This window comes from Garra rufa, chromosome 23 (assembly GCF_049309525.1).
Source record: "Garra rufa chromosome 23, GarRuf1.0, whole genome shotgun sequence".
Lineage (NCBI taxonomy): Eukaryota > Metazoa > Chordata > Actinopteri > Cypriniformes > Cyprinidae > Garra > Garra rufa.
The window spans coordinates 23382164-23402486 of record NC_133383.1 but is presented as its reverse complement, the minus strand read 5'-3'; the positions used below and the strand labels follow the sequence as shown (position 1 = coordinate 23402486).

General features: G+C 39.9%; 2 protein-coding genes and 1 pseudogene across 47 annotated transcripts in view; all 3 read left to right on the top strand.

The window, feature by feature from the left end:
* The window catches only part of LOC141299195 (protocadherin gamma-C5-like), a 207648-nt gene that overhangs the window by 171186 nt on the left and 16139 nt on the right, over positions 1-20323 (top strand). For 2 of the 46 annotated variants that reach the window (XM_073829527.1, XM_073829508.1), the window contains exon 1: positions 3663-6252. The exons of 38 other annotated variants lie outside the window; for them this stretch is intronic. In XM_073829527.1, coding sequence (XP_073685628.1) covers positions 3802-6252 — 2451 coding nt within the window. In that variant the 5' untranslated portion in view covers positions 3663-3801. Of the gene's footprint in view, positions 1-3662; positions 6253-7192; positions 9776-10552; positions 13139-14134; positions 16739-20323 lie in introns of those variants that run through there. 6 more of the 46 variants (XM_073829539.1, XM_073829516.1, XM_073829537.1 and 3 more) reach the window with 4 other exon arrangements.
* LOC141299787 (protocadherin gamma-C5-like) lies at positions 506-3116 on the top strand. Its single transcript, XM_073830161.1, has one exon. It carries the CDS (start codon positions 654-656, stop codon positions 3114-3116), a length of 2463 nt encoding a protein of 820 aa, XP_073686262.1. The 5' UTR covers positions 506-653.
* The window catches only part of LOC141299786 (protocadherin gamma-C5-like), a 3056-nt pseudogene continuing 554 nt past the window's right edge, over positions 17822-20323 (top strand).

The following is a 20323-nucleotide window of genomic DNA, read 5'->3' as shown; positions in this document are numbered from 1 at the left end:
AAAGAATGATTTTAACCACCGACAAATTCACAAATATATGTGCACTAATATTATAGTGATAATTCTAATGCTCAAACATTGAAATTGCTTTAACATTAAACGTGTAAATAATACTTTAACACGTACAATACGTAATAATGGAATAACACTTAAAAGCAATATTCTTGTAATACATATTTGAGCGTCCATATGCAGCATCCCCATAAAGAGCACTGTTTGCTGATTTCTGTTTTGCAGTATAGTCTTTTTAATATCCAATCTATCTGCATTTGCTTTTAAAACGAGTAGCTGTGGAGAAAAATAGTCGTTTCAATACAATATGACCCTAAAAAAAGAGCTGCATGTATTCTGTAAGGGTGTTGAGCTTGGCTTTGCTCTGCCTCTTTAAGACTGATTCATGTTGTGACTGGAGAGCGCTCATCCAATAAGGAGACCGCACTGCACAAAGGGATCTACTCCCTCCCCCGACATAATGCTGAAAACCATTACGCACAGACGTAGGACAAAATGCACTGCACTCGCTGCAATGTATTTAACAACGGAATATAATCTGGAATTCTATACATTCTGAAATTTATTATTTTCGCCAATGCTTACAGGCGTAAAATGAATATCAGGATACTGGAATCAACGGTCATTTGTCGTGTTCGGAAATGAGGACTCAAATACAGAGGAGAATTTTGCTCTGGCGGGCGCTGTGGCTGTTGTGTTTCGCTGTTTTGTGGAGCGATACAGAGGCACAGCTTCGTTATACAATACCGGAGGAGCTGAAGGAGGGATCTGTTGTTGGAAATGCAGCTAAAGATCTCGGTTTGGATGTATCTGAAATATCTAATCGTAAATTACGGATAGCATCTGAGTCTGGTAAGCAGTATTTCAGTCTGAATTTGCGGAATGGCGAGCTGCTTGTGAATGAAGTAATAGACAGAGAAACACTGTGCGGACAAAGCGCGAGTTGTGTGTTACCAGTGCAAGTCATAATCGACGATCCACTCCAGTTTTATCGTGTGGAGGTGGAAATACAAGATATTAACGACAACTCTCCAATATTCTTGTCAGAAATAAACACAATTGAGGTGCCAGAGTTAACGTTAATTGGAGCTAGATTTCGTTTGGAACCTGCTCAAGATCCTGATTCTGGAACGAACTCCTTGCGCACATATGCACTTAACAAAAATGAACATTTTGTTATGAACATAAAAAGCGATAAGGATGGAACAAAAGTCCCAGAAATAATATTAGAGAAAGCTGTCGATAGAGAAAAACAATCTGTTCACCATCTAATTTTGACAGGTATTGACGGGGGTGATCCAGCGAGGTCAGGAACCACACAGATTTCTGTAAAAATTCTTGATGCAAATGATAATGCTCCTGTATTTGAACACGAGTTATATGAAGTTAAAGTGATGGAAAGCACAGTCCCGGGTACAATGATACTTGCTGTAAAAGCTATTGACTTGGATGATGGCGTAAACGGCGAGGTTGATTATTCATTTGCGGCACATACACCTGATGTAATTCAAAATTTGTTTTCTATCAATCCTGTGACAGGTGAATTAGTCGTTTCAAAGAATCTTGATTATGAAACCAGCGCCTTATATAAAATTGACATACGCGCTAGAGACAAAGGATCATTTGCAATGGAGGGACATTGTACCATCCAAGTGACTGTTTTGGATGTGAATGATAATGCACCTGACATCACCATTACCTCCTCACCCAAACCTGTGCGAGAAGATGCGCCCGTTGGGACTATGGTAGCCTTAATAAATGTTAAAGATTTGGATTCAGGCGTAAATGGAAACGTAACACTTAGCATGTCGCCGGGTACTCCTTTTAAATTAAAGCCAACGTTTTCAAACCATTACGCGCTGGTGACAGACTCACAATTAGACCGAGAAATGTTTCCTAGATATGATATTGAGCTCAAAGCTTTAGACTCTGGATCACCTCCGCTGATATCTAGCAAAGTCATTACAGTTAGCATACTAGATGTCAATGATAACCCTCCTGTTTTCTCTGAACGTGTGTACTCGGTTTATACTAAAGAAAACAGCGCTCCGGGATCAATTTTAGCATCAGTAACAGCATCGGATCTAGATACAGGAGAAAATGCCAAAATTGTCTATTCAGTTCTCGATACTAATACACAAGGAGTACCCGTCTCTTCATATGTTTATATAAACTCTGAAAATGGTAGTATATTTAGCATGCACTCATTTGACTATGAGAAAATGAAGGTCTTTCACATAATTGTAGTTGCTAAAGATAATGGCTCTCCATCTCTGAGCAGCAACACAACTATTCATGTGTTTATTTCGGACCAGAACGATAATGCACCTGTTGTCATTTACCCGTCCACATCCATGGGGTCTGTCACTCATCAGAGGATGCCCCGTTCTGCTAAAGCAGGACATCTTGTTACTAAAGTAACAGCAGTGGACGCGGACTCGGGTCATAACGCCTGGCTGTTCTACAGGCTCGCGGAGGCCACGGACTCGTCTCTGTTTAGTGTGAACTTACATACGGGAGAGGTGAGGACTAAGCGTGCTGTTTCAGAGCACGATGACTCCTCTCAGAGACTGCTGATAGAGATAAAGGATAATGGAGAACCGATCCAGTCCACCACAGTCACAGTGGATATACTGATAGAAGAAGGCGTTCATGAGCCCGTCTCGGATTATAGTATGAAAACCACAGAAAACAACAACAAGAAAAACGGAAAAATAACCTTATATCTAATCATTTCTTTGGGAACAGTGTCACTTTTCTTGGTTTTGACATTGTTCACGTTGGTTGTGAAATGCGTTAGAAGTAGCATCGGAAGTTCAAGCTGCTGTGTCAGGAGAACCGATTCTGAATACAAGAACCCCAACAGAAACCTGCAGATCCAGCTCAACACTGACGGGCCCATTAAGTATGTGGAAGTTCTGGGAGGAGACATGATGTCTCAGAGTCAATCCTTTGGCTCATATCTCTCTCCAATGTCAGAATTCAGTGATCTCACCCTCATTAAACCCAGCAGCACCACAAACTTTACAGACACACTAAACGTGCTTGATGCGTCATTACCAGACAGCGCGTGGACGTTCGAGAGTCAACAGGTGAGCTCGTGATCTTTTTTTTTTTTTTTTTTAATATTATATGCCATAACTGATGTCATTATGTGCAAAAAGAATGATTTTAATATTACCAATATTACAGCAATAGTTCTAATGCACAGTGAAATTGCTTCAACATGAAACTTGCAAATAACACGTACAATACACGTAATAATGGAATAACACGTAAAAGCAATATTCATGCGTTACATATTTGAGCGTCCAAATGCAGCATCCCCATAGAGTGCTGTTTTTAAAAAATACTGATTTTAGTTTTGCAGTATAATCTTTCTTAGTATACAATCTATCTGCATTTGTTTTTAAAACGAGTGACTTCTGAGAAAAATAGTCATTTCAATGCAATATGACTCTAAAAAGAACTGCATGTGTTCTGTGTGGGTGTTGAGCTTGGCTTTGCTCTGCCTCTTTAAGACTGATTCATGGTTGTGACTGGAGAGCGCTCATCCAATAATGAGACCGCACTGCACAAAGGGATCTACTCCCTCCCCCGACATAATGCTGAAAACCATTACGCACAGACGTAGGACAAAATGCACTGCATTCGCTGCGATGTATTTAACAACGGAATATAATTTGGAATTCTATGCAATTTAAAATTTCACATTGTTTTCGTGAAGGCTTATAGCCGTAAAATGAATGTCAAGATACTGGATTTAACGATTATTTCTCGTTTTTGGAAATGAGGACTCAAATACAAAGGAGAATTTTGCTCTGGCGGGCGCTGTGGTTGTTGTGTTTCGCTGTTTTGTGGAGCGATACAGAGGCGCAGCTTCGTTATACAATACCGGAGGAGCTGAAGGAGGGATCTGTTGTTGGAAATGTAGCTAAAGATCTCGGTTTGGATTTATCTGAAATATCTAATCGTAAATTACGGATAGCATCTGAGTCTGGTAAGCAATATTTCAGTCTGAATTTGCGGAATGGCGAGCTGCTTGTGAATGAAGTAATAGACAGAGAAACCCTGTGCGGACAAAGCGCGAGTTGTGTGTTACCAGTTCAAGTCATAATCGAGGATCCACTTCAGTTTTTTCGTGTCGAAGTGGATATCCAAGATATAAACGACAACTCTCCGAGTTTCCTTTCAGACACCAAAAATATTGACGTCTCAGAGACTACGCTAACCGGAGCTAAATTTCATTTAGAACCTGCACAAGACGCAGATGTAGGGTCAAACTCTTTGCGCACATATGCTTTAAATAAAAATGAATATTTTGTTTTGCATGTTAAAAATGACAATGACGGAACGAAAGTCCCAGAAATTGTTTTGCAGAAAGCACTTGATAGAGAAAAACAGTCTATACACCATCTGATTTTGACGGGTATTGATGGAGGTGATCCAGCAAGATCAGGCACCACTCAGATAACTGTTAAAGTGCTTGATGCGAATGACAATGCTCCTGCATTTGAACAAGATTTATATGGAATTAAAGTGACGGAGAACTCTGCTCCTGGTACAGTCATTCAGACAGTAAAAGCAATTGACTTAGACGATGGCGTTAATAGTAAAATTGAGTATTCCTTAGGATCTCTCACACCAGACGCAATAAAGCAATTGTTTTCCATTGACTCAGATACTGGCGAATTAACTATATCAAAGAGTCTTGACTATGAAATTAGCTCCACATATAAATTTGACATACGCGCCAGAGACAAAGGGGCGCCTGTAATGGAGGGACATTGTAGAGTTCAGGTGAATGTTTTAGATGTGAATGATAATGCACCCGAGATCATCATCACCTCCTCACCCAAACCTGTGCCAGAAGATGCGCCCGCTGGGACTATGGTAGCGTTAATAAATGTTAAAGATTCAGATTCCGGGGTAAACGGAAACGTAACGCTTGCCATTTCACCTGGTACCCCTTTTAAATTAAAGCCAACATTTTCAAATCATTATGCACTAGTAACAGACTCACAATTAGATCGAGAAAAGTTTCCTATGTATAATATTGAGCTCAAAGCTTCAGACTCTGCATCACCTCCACTGGTATCTAGCAAAGTCATTACAGTTAATATATTAGATGTTAATGATAACCCTCCTGTTTTCTCTGAACGTGTTTACTCTGTTTATATTAAAGAAAACAGCGCTCCGGGATCCATTTTAGCATCAGTAACAGCATCGGATCTAGATACTGGAGACAATGCTAAACTTGTCTATTCAGTTCTTGATACTAATACTCAAGACGTGCCCGTGTCTTCATATGTTTATATAAACTCTGATAATGGTAGTATATTTTGCATGCACTCATTTGACTACGAGAAAATGAAGATATTTCGTTTAATCGTGCTTGCTAAAGACCATGGCTATCCTCCTATGAGCAGCAACGCCACAGTTCATGTGTTTATTCTGGACCAGAACGATAATGCACCTGTTGTCATTTACCCGTCTACATCCATGGGGTCTGTCACTCATCAGAGGATGACCCGTTCTGCTAAAGCAGGACATCTCGTTACTAAGGTAACAGCAGTGGACGCGGACTCAGGTCATAACGCCTGGCTGTTCTACAGGCTCGCGGAGGCCACAGACTCTTCTCTGTTTAGTGTGAACTTACACACGGGAGAGGTGAGGACTAAACGCACTGTTTCAGAGCACGATGACTCCTCTCAGAGACTGCTGATTGAAATAAAGGATAATGGAGAACCGATCCAGTCCAGTACAATCACAGTGGATATATTGATAGAAGAAGGCGTTCATGAGCCCGTCTCGGATTATAGTATGAAAACTACAGAAAACAACAACAAGAAAAACGGAAAAATAACTTTATATTTGATCATTTCTTTGGGAACAGTGTCACTTTTATCTGTTTTGACATTGTTCACGTTGATTGTGAAATGCGTTAGAAGTAGCATCGGAAGTTCAAGCTGCTGTGTTAGGAGAACCGATTCTGAATACAAGAACCCCAACAGAAACCTGCAGATCCAGCTCAACACTGACGGACCCATTAAGTATGTGGAGGTTCTGGGAGGAGACATGATGTCTCAGAGTCAGTCTTTTGGCTCCTATCTCTCTCCAATGTCGGAATTCAGTGATCTCACCCTCATTAAACCCAGCAGCACCACAAACTTTACAGACACACTAAACGTGCTTGATGCGTCATTACCAGACAGCGCGTGGACGTTCGAGAGTCAACAGGTGAGACTAATACGACTTTTGCTATGTTCAGAGCTGTCATAAATTATTTATTTTACACGTATACTATTTGCAAAAAAAAAAAAAAAGAAATCGAGGCTTTGTGTTTTCGAGCGCGTGTGTCTTTGTGTGGGTACATTGAGCAAATTTCAGCACCACAACTACAGACAGCAACACGATGACAACGTTGATAGTTTGCTCAAATAGAACGCAATTTACTTGCTAACAAGTTGCTGAGATTATCATTGGTCATTAGTGACCGTAGCTAGTTAATTTGGAGATAACAGATTTATTTATTTTATTTTATTTTTATTTTGTGGATTCATGGTTATAATTTCTGTAGAAAAAGAGTAACACACACATATATACGTGTATATGTGTGTGTGCGTGTGTGTGTGTGTGTGTGTGTGTGTGTGTGTGTGTGTGTGTGTGTGTGTGTGTGTGTGTGTGTGTGTCATTATACAGCGTGTCTTTGTGTGGGCTAAAACGTGCTGAGAACAGTACCATTGGGCAAATTTCAGCACCACAACTGTGGACAGCAACGCGATGACAACGCTGATAGTGTTTGCTCAACGCAATTTACTTGCTAACAAGTTGCAAAGATTATTATTAGTCATTAGTAAACTCAGCTAGCTAATTTGGAGATAATTGATTTAGGTTTTTTTTTTTTTTTACCCAAAAACACATATTTTGTGGATCCATGACTATAATATCTGCAAAAAAATACTAACATATATAACATATATATGACTATACACAACTAACATCATACATCATTTTCAGAAAAGGGTGCATGTTCTCCTTTAAGAGAGACTCTGTCCTTTATTGGACATCTGCGCACTGAGCTCAGCGCCAATGAGGTGCGAGGCTATACAAAGGGATCTACTCCCTCCCTTAGCAGAAAAGGGCTACAATAAGTGATATGAGCTGTAGAGAAGGAGAATAGGACTCGCGGTTATGACGCTGATCACCGCAAAACCGACCCAGCAACCGAAATGGAATTGCGATTTTAATAAAAGAAGAAAAATGACGTTTTCGTCTGGATATATGCGAAGCACTTATTAATGGAAACGTTCAAATTACAGTGGAAATGAGACGCATTCGAGTGTGGAAACAGGCAGCGCTTTTGCTGTTTGTTTTCTCTTTATTATGGAATACAATTGGAGCTCAAATTCGCTACACTATACCAGAGGAACTAAAGGAAGGATCTGTTGTTGGAAACATAGCAAGGGACATTGGACTGGACATTTCTGACATCGCTAATCGTAAGTTACGGATAGCCTCTGATTCTAGTACGCAATATTTCAGTGTGGATACAAGGAACGGCGAACTGATAGTCAATGGTAGAATAGACAGAGAGGCGCTCTGTGGACAAAGCGCCAGTTGTCTGATGCCATTACAACTGGTTATAGAGAATCCACTGCAGTTATTTCGTGTTAATATAGAAATACAGGATATAAATGACAATGCACCAAGTTTTCACACGAAAGACAGCATTTTGAAAATAGCTGAATCTGTAGCTGTTGGCGCAAAATTTCTATTTGAAAGTGCCGAGGATTTAGATGTAGGTAGCAATAGTCTAAAATCCTACGCTTTGAGTAATAACGCCTTTTTCCGTTTAAATGTGAAAACACTTGAAGATGGTAAGAAAGTACCAGAACTGATAGTTGATAAACCACTTGATCGAGAGAAACAATCTGTACATAAGCTCATTTTAACAGCATTAGATGGTGGCGATCCTGTCAAATCTGGAACTATTATGATACAAGTTATCGTTCAAGATATTAATGACAATGAGCCGAAATTTGAGCAATCACAATATAAAGCTTCTGTGCAGGAGAGTACGCCATTTGGTTCAAGCGTTTTATCTATAAAAGCCACTGATTTAGATGAGGGTCTAAACGGCGAAATACAGTATTTTTTCGGTGCACGTACACCAGATAACGTGAGGAAATCGTTTAATATTAACGCTGAAAGCGGAGAAATCACAGTGGTTGGAAAACTAGATTATGAGTTAACAAAATTATACACATTTGATGTCTGCGCTAAAGACAAAGGGAGCCCAGAGCAGGAGGGCCATTCTTCAGTGCGACTGCACATCATTGATGAAAATGACAATATTCCTGAAATTGTTTTGACATCTTTACCTAGCCCAGTGTCGGAGAATGCATCAGTCGGTACAGTTGTAGCTTTAATCAACGTAAAAGACTTGGATTCGGGTGATAACGGCAAAGTAAATCTTACCATCTCCACTCGTTTTCCCTTTAAACTGAAATCAGCATTTGACAATCACTATTCTTTGGTGACTGGCTCACTTTTGGACCGTGAAGGTAATGCAGAATATGACATAGAATTAGTAGCTACAGACTCTGGTGTACCATCTTTAAAATCTACGAAAACTGTAAATGTAAAAATACTTGATGTGAATGACAATCCTCCAGTATTCTCGCAGCGCTCGTATACAGTGTACATAAAGGAAAATAGCCCGCCAGGTGCTTCATTGTTTTCTGTATCTGCATCTGATATTGACCAAGACAAGAATGCATTACTGAGCTATTCAATTCTCGATTTAACTTCAAATCAGCTTCCAGCATCATCTTATTTTTATATAAATTCTGAAAACGGAACTATTTATAGCATGAGCTCTTTTGATTATGAAAAAACGAAGCTGTTCAGCATTGTAGTGCAGGCTAAAGATCATGGCTCTCCATCGCTGAGTAGCAATGCAACTGTTCAGGTGTTTATTCTGGACCATAACGATAATGCACCTGCTGTCATTTACCCGTCCACATCCATGGGGTCTGTCACTCATCAGAGGATGCCCCGTTCTGCTAAAGCAGGACATCTCGTTACTAAGGTAACAGCAGTGGACGCGGACTCGGGTCATAACGCCTGGCTGTTCTACAGACTCGCTGAGGCCACGGACGCGTCTCTGTTCAGTGTGAATTTACATACGGGAGAGGTAAGGACTAAACGCGCTGTTTCAGAGCACGATGACTCCTCTCAGAGACTGCTGATTGAAATAAAGGATAATGGAGAACCGATCCAGTCCAGTACAATCACAGTGGATATATTGATAGAGGATGGCTTTCATGAGCCCATCTCAGACTTTAGAGAGAAATCTATCGAGCCCAACAAGAAAACTGGCAAAATCACATTATATCTGATCATTTCTTTGGCTTCCGTGTCCTTGTTGTGTCTATCAACGTTTTTCATTTTACTTGTGAAATGTGCGCGAGGCAGTAGAAGCGGTTCAAGCTGCTGTATCAGGAGGACACATTCTGAATACAAGAACAACAGAAACCTGCAGATCCAGCTCAACACTGACGGGCCTATTAAGTATGTGGAGGTTCTGGGCGGAGACATGATGTCTCAGAGTCAGTCCTTTGGCTCCTATCTCTCTCCAATGTCAGAATTCAGTGATCTCACCCTCATTAAACCCAGCAGCACCACAAACTTTACAGATACGCTAAACGTGCTTGATGCGTCACTACCAGACAGCGCGTGGACGTTCGAGAGCCAACAGGTGAGACTAATAAAACTTTTGCTATATTCAGAGCTGTCATTTGCATAATACAAATATGTCTTTAAATCGCAGTATTTTGCGAGTTCACATGCATATTTATTTATTTTTTATTTTTATTCTACACATAGTATTTGGGCAAAAAGAAGGAAATGGAGGCATCTGTGTGTGCTTTTTTGTTTGTTTTTTTGAGCGTGTGTCTTTGTGTGGGCTAAAGTGTTGAGAAAAGTACATTGAGCAGATTTCAGCACCACAACTGTGGACAGCGACACGACGACAACGTTGATAGTTTGCTGAAACATAATGCAATTTATACTCACTAACCAATTGTTAAGATACGATTTAGCTTTTTTTTTTAAAGCAGCATTTTGTGGATGCAGGACTATATTTTTTTAATAGAAAAAAAAACATGCGTTTTATGGCAAAAACATATATTTTTCATACAGATCAATTGTATAAATTATACATACATACATACATACATATACATATACATATACATACATATACATATATATATATATATATATATATATATATATATATATATATATATATATATATATATATATAGTCATTTTCCCTTTTCTTTTCTTATGACAACAAACAGCATTTTCAGGAAAAAGGTGCATGTTCTCCTTTAAGAGAGACTCTGTCCTCTATTGGACAACTGCGCACTGAGCTCAGCGCCAATGAGGTGCAAGACTATACAAAGGGATCTACTCCCTCCCTTAGCAGAAAAGGGCTACAATGAGTGATATGAGCTGTAGAGAAGGAGAACTGGACTCGCGGTTATGACGCTGATCACCACAAAACCGACCCAGCGATCGAAATGGAATTGCGATTTTAATAAAAGAAGAAAAATGACGGTTTCGTCTGGATATATGCAAAACGCTCATTAATGGAAACGTTCAAATCTCTGTGGAAATGAGACGCATTCGAGTGTGGAAACAGGCAGCACTTTTGCTGTTTGTTTTCTCTCTATTAAGGAATACAATTGGAGCTCAAATTCGCTACACTATACCAGAGGAACTAAAGGAAGGATCTGTTGTTGGAAACATAGCAAGGGACATTGGTCTGGACATTTCTGACATCGCTAATCGTAAGTTACGGATAGCCTCTGATTCTAGTACGCAATATTTCAGTGTGGATACAAGGAACGGCGAGCTGATAGTCAATGGTAGAATAGACAGAGAGGCGCTCTGTGGACAAAGCGCCAGTTGTCTGATGCCATTACAACTGGTTATAGAGAATCCACTGCAGTTATATCGTGTTAATATAGAAATACAGGATATAAATGACAATGCACCGAATTTTCATACAAAAGATAATGTTTTGAAAATAGCCGAATCGGTTGCTCTGGGCGCAAGATTTCCATTTGAAAGTGCCGAGGATTTAGACGTCGGTAGCAATAGTCTAAAATCCTATGCTTTGAGTAATAACGCCTTTTTCCGTTTAAATGTGAAAACACTTGAAGATGGTAAGAAAGTGCCAGAGCTGGTAGTCGATAAACCACTTGATCGAGAGAAACAATCTGTACATAAGCTCATTTTAACAGCATTAGATGGTGGCGATCCTGTAAAATCCGGAACTATAATGATACAAGTAATTGTTCAAGATACTAATGACAACGAGCCGAAATTTGAACAATCACAATATAAAGTATCTGTGCAGGAGAGCATAACATTTGGTTCAAGTGTCTTAACCGTAAAAGCCACCGATTTAGATGAAGGTCTAAATGGCGAAATACAGTATTTTTTCGGTGCACATACACCAGATCCCGTCAAAAAATCTTTTAATATCAACGTGGAAACCGGGGAAATTACAGTGATTGGAAAACTAGATTATGAGTTAACAAAATTATACACATTTGATGTCTGCGCTAAAGACAAAGGGAGCCCAGAGCAGGAGGGCCATTCTTCAGTGCGACTGCACATCATTGATGAGAATGACAATATTCCTGAAATTATTTTGACATCTTTACCTAGCCCAGTGTCGGAGAATGCATCAGTCGGTACAGTTGTAGCTTTAATCAACGTAAAAGACTTGGATTCGGGTGATAACGGCAAAGTAAATCTTACCATCTCCACTCGTTTTCCCTTTAAACTGAAATCAGCATTTGACAATCACTATTCTTTGGTGACTGGCTCACTTTTGGACCGTGAAGCGAATGCAGAATATGACATAGAATTAGTAGCTACAGACTCTGGTGTACCATCTTTAAAATCTACGAAAACTGTAAATGTAAAAATACTTGATGTGAATGACAACCCTCCAGTATTCTCGCAGCGCTCGTATACAGTGTACATAAAGGAAAATAGCCCGCCAGGTGCTTCATTGTTTTCTGTATCTGCATCTGATATTGACCAAGACAAGAACGCATTACTGAGTTATTCAATTCTCGATTTAACGTCAAATCAGCTTCCAGCATCATCTTATTTTTATATCAATTCTGAAAACGGAACTATTTACAGCATGAGCTCTTTTGATTATGAAAAAACGAAGCTGTTCAGCATTGTAGTGCAGGCTAAAGATCATGGCTCTCCATCTCTGAGCAGCAATGCAACTGTTCATGTGTTTATTCTGGACCACAACGATAATGCACCTGCTGTCATTTACCCGTCCACATCCATGGGGTCTGTCACTCATCAGAGGATGCCCCGTTCTGCTAAAGCAGGACATCTCGTTACTAAGGTAACAGCAGTGGACGCGGACTCGGGTCATAACGCCTGGCTGTTCTACAGACTCGCTGAGGCCACGGACGCGTCTCTATTCAGTGTCAATTTACATACTGGAGAGGTGAGGACTAAACGCGCTGTTTCAGAGCACGATGACTCCTCTCAGAGACTGCTGATTGAAATAAAGGATAATGGAGAACCGATCCAGTCCAGTACAATCACAGTGGATATATTGATAGAAGACGGCTTTCATGAGCCCATCTCAGACTATAGAGAGAAAACTATCGAGCCCAACAAGAAAACTGGCAAAATCACATTATATCTGATTATCTCTTTAGCTTCCGTGTCTTTGTTGTGTCTGTTGACGTTTTTTATCTTACTGGTGAAATGTGCGAGGGGCAGTGGAGGCGGCTCAAGCTGCTGTTTCAGGAGGACAAATTCTGAATACAAGAACCCCAATAGAAACCTGCAGATCCAGCTCAACACTGACGGGCCCATTAAGTATGTGGAGGTTCTGGGAGGAGACATGATGTCTCAGAGTCAGTCATTTGGCTCCTATCTCTCTCCAATGTCAGAATTCAGTGATCTCACCCTCATTAAACCCAGCAGCACCACAAACTTTACTGACACGCTAAACGTGCTTGATGCGTCACTACCAGACAGCGCGTGGACGTTCGAGAGCCAACAGGTGAGAAACAGAATAATGATTAATTAACTCAGCAACAATATGGACTTGTATGTGATTATTTTTCTTCTTAGAAACAAAAACATAAACATATACTCATTATGGTGGACATGCTTGAATGTTTGTGTCTGTGACGGACAGGGAAGCTTGGCTTAAAGATCTGCAATGACGTTAAATTGATTGATTGATTTTCCATATTTTATTAAGCTTCAGCAATGTTATTTTTCTAAAAGTATTTATTTATTTGTGTTCTTGCACCAAATTTATGATGACAAAATAAATTCCCGGAGATAATGGGGGTAGTTTTGTACTAAGTTCAGCACTCTGGACTGGACAGCTCCCATAGCGATGTGAGGTTGTACAGTTTTAGGTGCTACTTGATACGTGCTGCATTGGTAGGCCTTGTTGAATTTAATTAAAACAGTAAAATACTAACAATACTACTAATACTAACAATAATAACAATAAAGTTATTAAACATACTTTTAGTGGGAAACTGTATTTCCTCTTCATAGAAATTGAGATCTAAACTGTTAATGCCAAAAGTTTAAATGACAAATTAAAAGTATGTTCCAATAATTTATTTACAGAAAAAAAACTACATATCTTTAACATGTGCAATCACATGTGAAACACATGTGAGACATCAGCTTTGCACATGGGAAACGTAGTTTAGCATTTTTATGGTATCAATTAGTCTTCCGTATATTTCATTTTAACGTAACTGCACATGTGAAATTCATATTCAATTCTTCTGTAAGGGTTCTTCTCCCACATTTTTCTGTCTAAATAGATCAGAAATCAGTCTGAGACTAACTGCATTGCATATTTTAGACCACAGTTGTCCACTAGATGCCGTGACACAAAGAACTGAGGGCTGGTTATTCCTTTAAGAAAAAGCAAAGCATCTATTGGACGAGTGAGCGTTGAGCTCTATACCAATCGTGCTTCAGACTGTACAAAGGGATCTACTCCCTCCCCCAGCTAAAGGAGGAGTACAATGATGAGAGCTGTAGAGCGAGAGGAAACATGAACGCTTTATGAGGCTGATCACCACAACGAGGATGGGCTGAATACACGTTTGTTTGAAAATGGAAAATAGCATTCGGATTTTATAAGGATGTAAAATGAAGATTTGTAAATGGGAATAACAAACGCGGCAGAGAAATGAGGAGGATCGGAGCGAGGAAATGGGCAGCGCTTTGGCTGTTCGCGTTCTCTCTATTGTGGAATACAATTGGAGCTCAAATTCGCTACACAATACCCGAAGAGTTAAAGGAAGGATCTATCGTTGGGAATATCGCAAAGGATCTTGGCTTTGACATCTCAGATATTGCCGAGCGCAAGCTGCGGATTGCGTCTGAGTCGAATAGACAGTATTTCAGTGTGGATTCAGGGAAGGGTGATCTGGTAGTTAATGGCAGAATAGACAGAGAGACGCTCTGTGGACAAAGCGCCAGTTGTCTAATGCCACTGCAGATCGTTATTGAGAATCCATTACAGTTACATAAAGTTGAGATAGAAATACAAGACATAAATGACAATGCACCGAACTTTCACACGAAAGACACAATCTTAAAAATATCTGAATTGATTGCTCCAGGGACACGATTTTCTCTTGAAAGTGCCGAGGATCTCGATGTTGGCAGCAATAGTTTAAAGTCGTACACATTGAACAATAACGATTTCTTTCGTCTTAATGTAAAAACGCTTAAAAATGGAAGGAAAGTACCAGAACTTGTGGTTGAAAAACCTCTAGACAGAGAAAAACAATCTATTCACAAACTTGTATTAACAGCCCTAGATGGTGGTAATCCGGTAAAATCTGGGACATCTTTATTGCAAATAATTGTTCAAGATATTAACGACAACGAACCTAAATTTGAGGTTGCTGCTTACAAAGCGTCTGTTTTAGAGACAGCTATTTTTGGTTCAAGTGTGCTCATAATAAAAGCCACAGACCTAGATGAAGGTCCGAATGGTGAAATACAGTATTTATTCGCAGCGCACACTCCCGAACATGTAAGAAACGTTTTTAGTTTGAACGCTGAAACCGGCGAAATTAAAGTCATTGGAAAATTAGATTACGAGAGTACGAAATCATATACGTTTGATGTTTGTGCTAAAGATAAAGGGAATCCAGAGCTCGAGGGACAATCATCGGTCCAAATAGATATTATAGATGAGAATGACAATCCTCCAGAGATTATCCTGACATCTTTACCAAGCCCCGTTCCTGAAAATGCAACAATGGGAACTGTGGTGGCTCTGATTAACGTCAAAGATTTGGACTCTGGTAATAATGGCAAAGTTGAGCTAATTGTCTCTCCGGATGTTCCTTTTAAATTGAAACCTTCTTTCGATAATCACTATTCTTTGATAACTGACTCAACATTAGACCGTGAAGTTCATTCAGAATATAATGTAGAAATACTGGCCATGGACTCCGGTGTTCCTCCTTTGAAAACTGTTAAGACAGTAAATGTTAAAGTACTTGACGTGAATGACAACCCTCCAGTGTTCTCACAGTCCTCGTATAACGTTTACATAAACGAAAATAATCTGGCAGGTGTGTCACTGTTTTCTGTATCCGCAGCTGATATTGACCGAGACAAGAACGCTTTACTCACTTACTCAGTTTTAGATTTAAGTTCTAATAACGTTCCAGCATCGTCTTATTTTTATATCAACTCTGAGAACGGAACTATTTACAGCATGAGCTCATTTGATTATGAGAAAATGAAGCTAATCAGCATTGTGGTGCAGGCTAAAGATCATGGCTCTCCATCTCTGAGCAGCAATGCAACTGTTCATGTGTTTATTTTGGACCGGAACGATAATGCACCTGCTGTCATTTACCCGTCCACATCCATGGGGTCTGTTACTCATCAAAGAATTCCCCGTTCTGCTAAAACGGGGCATCTCGTTACTAAGGTAACAGCAGTGGACGCGGACTCGGGTCATAACGCCTGGCTGTTCTACAGACTCGCGGAGGCCACGGACGCGTCTCTGTTCAGTGTCAATTTACATACGGGAGAGGTGAGGACTAAACGCGCTGTTTCAGAGCACGATGACTCCTCTCAGAGACTGCTGATTGAAATAAAGGATAATGGAGAACCGATCCAGTCCACCACAGTCACAGTGGATATACTGATAGAGGACGGCTTTCATGAGCCCATCTCAGACTATAGAGAGAAAACTATCGAGCCCAACAAGAAAACTGGCAAAATTGCTTTATATTTGATCATCTCTTTGGCTTCCGTGTCCTTGTTGTGTCTATCAACGTTTTTCATTTTACTTGTGAAATGTGCGCGAGGCAGTAGAAGCGGTTCAAGCTGCTGTATCAGGAGGACAAATTCTGAATACAAGAACAACAGAAACCTGCAGATCCAGCTCAACACTGACGGGCCTATTAAGTATGTGGAGGTTCTGGGCGGAGACATGATGTCTCAGAGTCAGTCCTTTGGCTCCTATCTCTCTCCAATGTCAGAATTCAGTGATCTCACCCTCATTAAACCCAGCAGCACCACAAACTTTACTGACACGCTAAACGTGCTTGATGCATCATTACCAGACAGCGCGTGGACGTTCGAGAGCCAACAGGTGAGACACAGAATCATAATTTAGCATCACTGTTGGTTGAATGAGGTTGATTGAGGTCGATATATTGTTGAAACTTCGTATTATGGCCTGAAGCCACACATCATATTGTGTATTACTGTACACGTTAAGAGAGAGAGAGAGAGAGAGAGAGAGAGAGAGAGAGAGAGAGAGAGAGAGAGAGAGAGAGAGAGAGAGAGAGAGAGAGCTACTGCTGTAAATTTCAGCACCACCTATTTGGACAGCGGGTAGCATCTGCGGCCTGCAGGTTTTTTTTTCTTTCTTTTTTTCTTGGTCTATTAAGTTTCTATTTTCATATTGAAATGTTGTTTTTTTTGTTTGTTTATTGATTTTATGCTGGACTAAATGGCTATATGGTAAAAGTATAAATACTGCACGTTTAACATACTACAAAGGTTTTGAATATGCATTTTCATTGTTTAAATAATAATAAACCATATGTATAATATACTTTAGCTATATTAACCTGTTTGAACACGTTTTAACCTAATTTAGCACTAATTTATTATTATTATTATTATTAATTATTATTATTATTATTATTATTATTATTATATATATTTTTTTTTTTTTTTTTTTTTGCGGTTGAAGCAAATGAAAAATAATGAAAAATAACGTTTGTGATGGTCTCCCATGTATCACTATAGAATTTTAGCCTGATATTTAATTTCCGGGTTATAATTAAGAAAATGTGACAATGGTCCATTAGTTAGAACATATTTTATCCTAAATTAGTTTTTAAGAACAACCAAATAAATTACACTTGTCCATTCAATATGTTTAGAGCAAATGTGTATTGTTACTTTAAAGGCTTTCTGCTCACAAAAATATCTGCCCGTATAATAACCTACAAGCATGGATATGAAATATTTTAGAACACAATTCTCTACTAGATGCCGTAACACAAAGAACTAAGGGCTGGTTATGCCTTTAAGAAACAGCAAAGCATCTATTGGATGAGAGAGCCTTCAGCTCTGTACCAATAGTGCTTCAGACCGTACAAAGTGATCTACTCCCTCCCCCAGCCAAAGGAGGTGTACAATGATAAGAGCTGTAGAGCGAGAGGAAACATGAACGCTTTATGAGGCTGATCCCCACAACGAGTATGGGCTGAGTAGTACATTTTAAAATAAAGAATATCATTCTGTTTTCTGTGGATATAAATTGACGTTTTTTGATGGGAATATCAAGTGCAACAAAGAAATGAGGCACAGAAGGATCGGACGCTGGAAATGGGCAGCGCTTTGGCTGTTCGCGTTCTCTCTATTGTGGAATACAATTGGAGCTCAGATTCGCTACACAATACCCGAAGAGTTAAAGGATGGATCTATCGTTGGGAATATCGCGAAGGATCTTAGTTTTGACATATCAGATATCGCCGAGCGTAAGTTACGAATAGCATCTGATTCGAATAGACAGTATTTCAGTGTGGATTCGGGGAAGAGTGATCTGGTAGTTAATGGCAGAATTGACAGAGAGACGCTCTGTGGACAAAGCGCCAGTTGTCTAATGCCACTGCAGATCGTTATTGAGAATCCACTACAGATGCACAGCCTTGAGATAGAAATACAAGACATAAATGACAATGCACCGAACTTCCACAACAAACATGCCACATTGAAAATTTCTGAATTAACTGCTACTGGCGCACGATTTACTCTTGAATGTGCCGAGGACCTAGATGTTGGGACTAATAGCCTGAAATCCTATTCGTTGAGTAGTAGTGATTTTTTTCGTCTAAATTTAAAATCATCTAAAAACGATAGACTAATACCAGAACTAGTGCTTGATAAACCTTTAGACAGAGAGAAACAGGCAATCCACAAGCTAACACTTACAGCTCTAGATGGCGGTAATCCAGTAAAATCTGGCACGTCTGTATTGGAAATAACTGTTCAGGATTTTAATGACAATGAACCAAAATTTGACCTCTCTGCGTACAAAGCGTCTGTTTTAGAAAGTGTCGGTTTTAGTTCAAGTGTGCTCAAAATAAAAGCCACTGACTTGGATGCCGGTCCTAATGGTGAGATACAGTATTTATTCGGTGCACACACGCCTGATCTCGTACGAAGTGTTTTTAGTGTAAACGCTGAAACAGGTGAAATCACAGTCATTGGAAAACTAGATTATGAGACTACTAAATCATATACGTTTGATGTTTGTGCTAAAGATAAAGGGAATCCAGAGCTCGAGGGACAGTCATCGGTTCAGATAGATATTATAGATGAAAATGACAATCGTCCAGAGATTATTATGACGTCTTTACCGAGCCCTGTTCCTGAAAATGCAACGGTGGGAACTGTGGTGGCTCTGATTACCGTCAAAGATTTCGACTCTGGTAATAATGGAAAAGTCGAGCTAACTGTCTCTTCAGATGTTCCATTTAAATTGAAACCTTTTCATAATCATTATTCACTAATAACTGACTCATTGTTAGACCGTGAGGCTCATTCTGAATATAATGTAGAAATACTGGCTATGGACTCTGGTGTTCCACCTTTAAAATCTGTAAAAACGATAACTGTGAAAATACTTGACGTGAATGACAACCCTCCAATATTCTCACAGTCCTCATATAATGTTTACATAAAGGAAAATAATCTGGCAGGCGCATCACTATTTTCTGTAAAAGCTTCTGATATTGACCAGGACAAAAACGCTGTACTTACTTATTCAATTCTGGATTCGAGTTCTAATCACGTGCCAGCATCCTCTTATTTTTATATTAATTCTGAAAATGGAACTATTTACTGCATGAGCACATTTGATTATGAAAAGGTAAAATTGTTTAGTGTTGTAGTGCAGGCTAAAGACCAGGGCCTCTCCATCTCTGAGCAGCAACGCAACTGTTCATGTGTTTATTTCGGACCGGAACGATAATGCACCTGCTGTCATTTACCCGTCTACATCCATGGGGTCAGTCACTCATCAGAGGATGCCCCGTTCTGCTAAAGCAGGACATCTCGTTACTAAGGTAACAGCAATGGACGCTGACTCGGGTCATAACGCCTGGCTGTTCTACAGACTCGCGGAGGCCACGGACGCGTCTCTGTTCAGTGTCAATTTACATACGGGAGAGGTGAGGACTAAACGCGCTGTTTCAGAGCACGATGACTCCTCTCAGAGATTGCTGATTGAAATAAAGGATAATGGAGAACCAATTCAGGCCACCACAGTCACTGTGGATATACTGATAGAGGACGGGTTCCATGAGCCCATCTTAGACTATAGAGAGAAAACTATCGAGCCCAACAAGAAAACTGGCAAGATCACATTATATCTAATAATTTCATTGGCTTCTGTGTCCTTGTTGTCTTTGGTGACATTTTTCATTCTGCTAGTGAAATGTGCGCGAGGCAGTAGAGGAGGCTCAAGTTGCTGTATCAGGAGGACAAATTCTGAATACAAGAACCCAAACAGAAACCTGCAGATCCAGCTCAACACTGACGGGCCCATTAAATATGTGGAGGTTCTTGGAGGAGACATTATGTCTCAGAGTCAGTCATTTGGCTCCTACCTCTCTCCAATGTCAGAATTCAGTGATCTCACCCTCATTAAACCCAGCAG

Bases quoted from the DNA above. Each gene is read 5' to 3' on its own strand.
- LOC141299787 (XM_073830161.1), top strand. From the start codon at position 654: ATGAGGACTCAAATACAGAGGAGAATTTTGCTCTGGCGGGCGCTGTGG.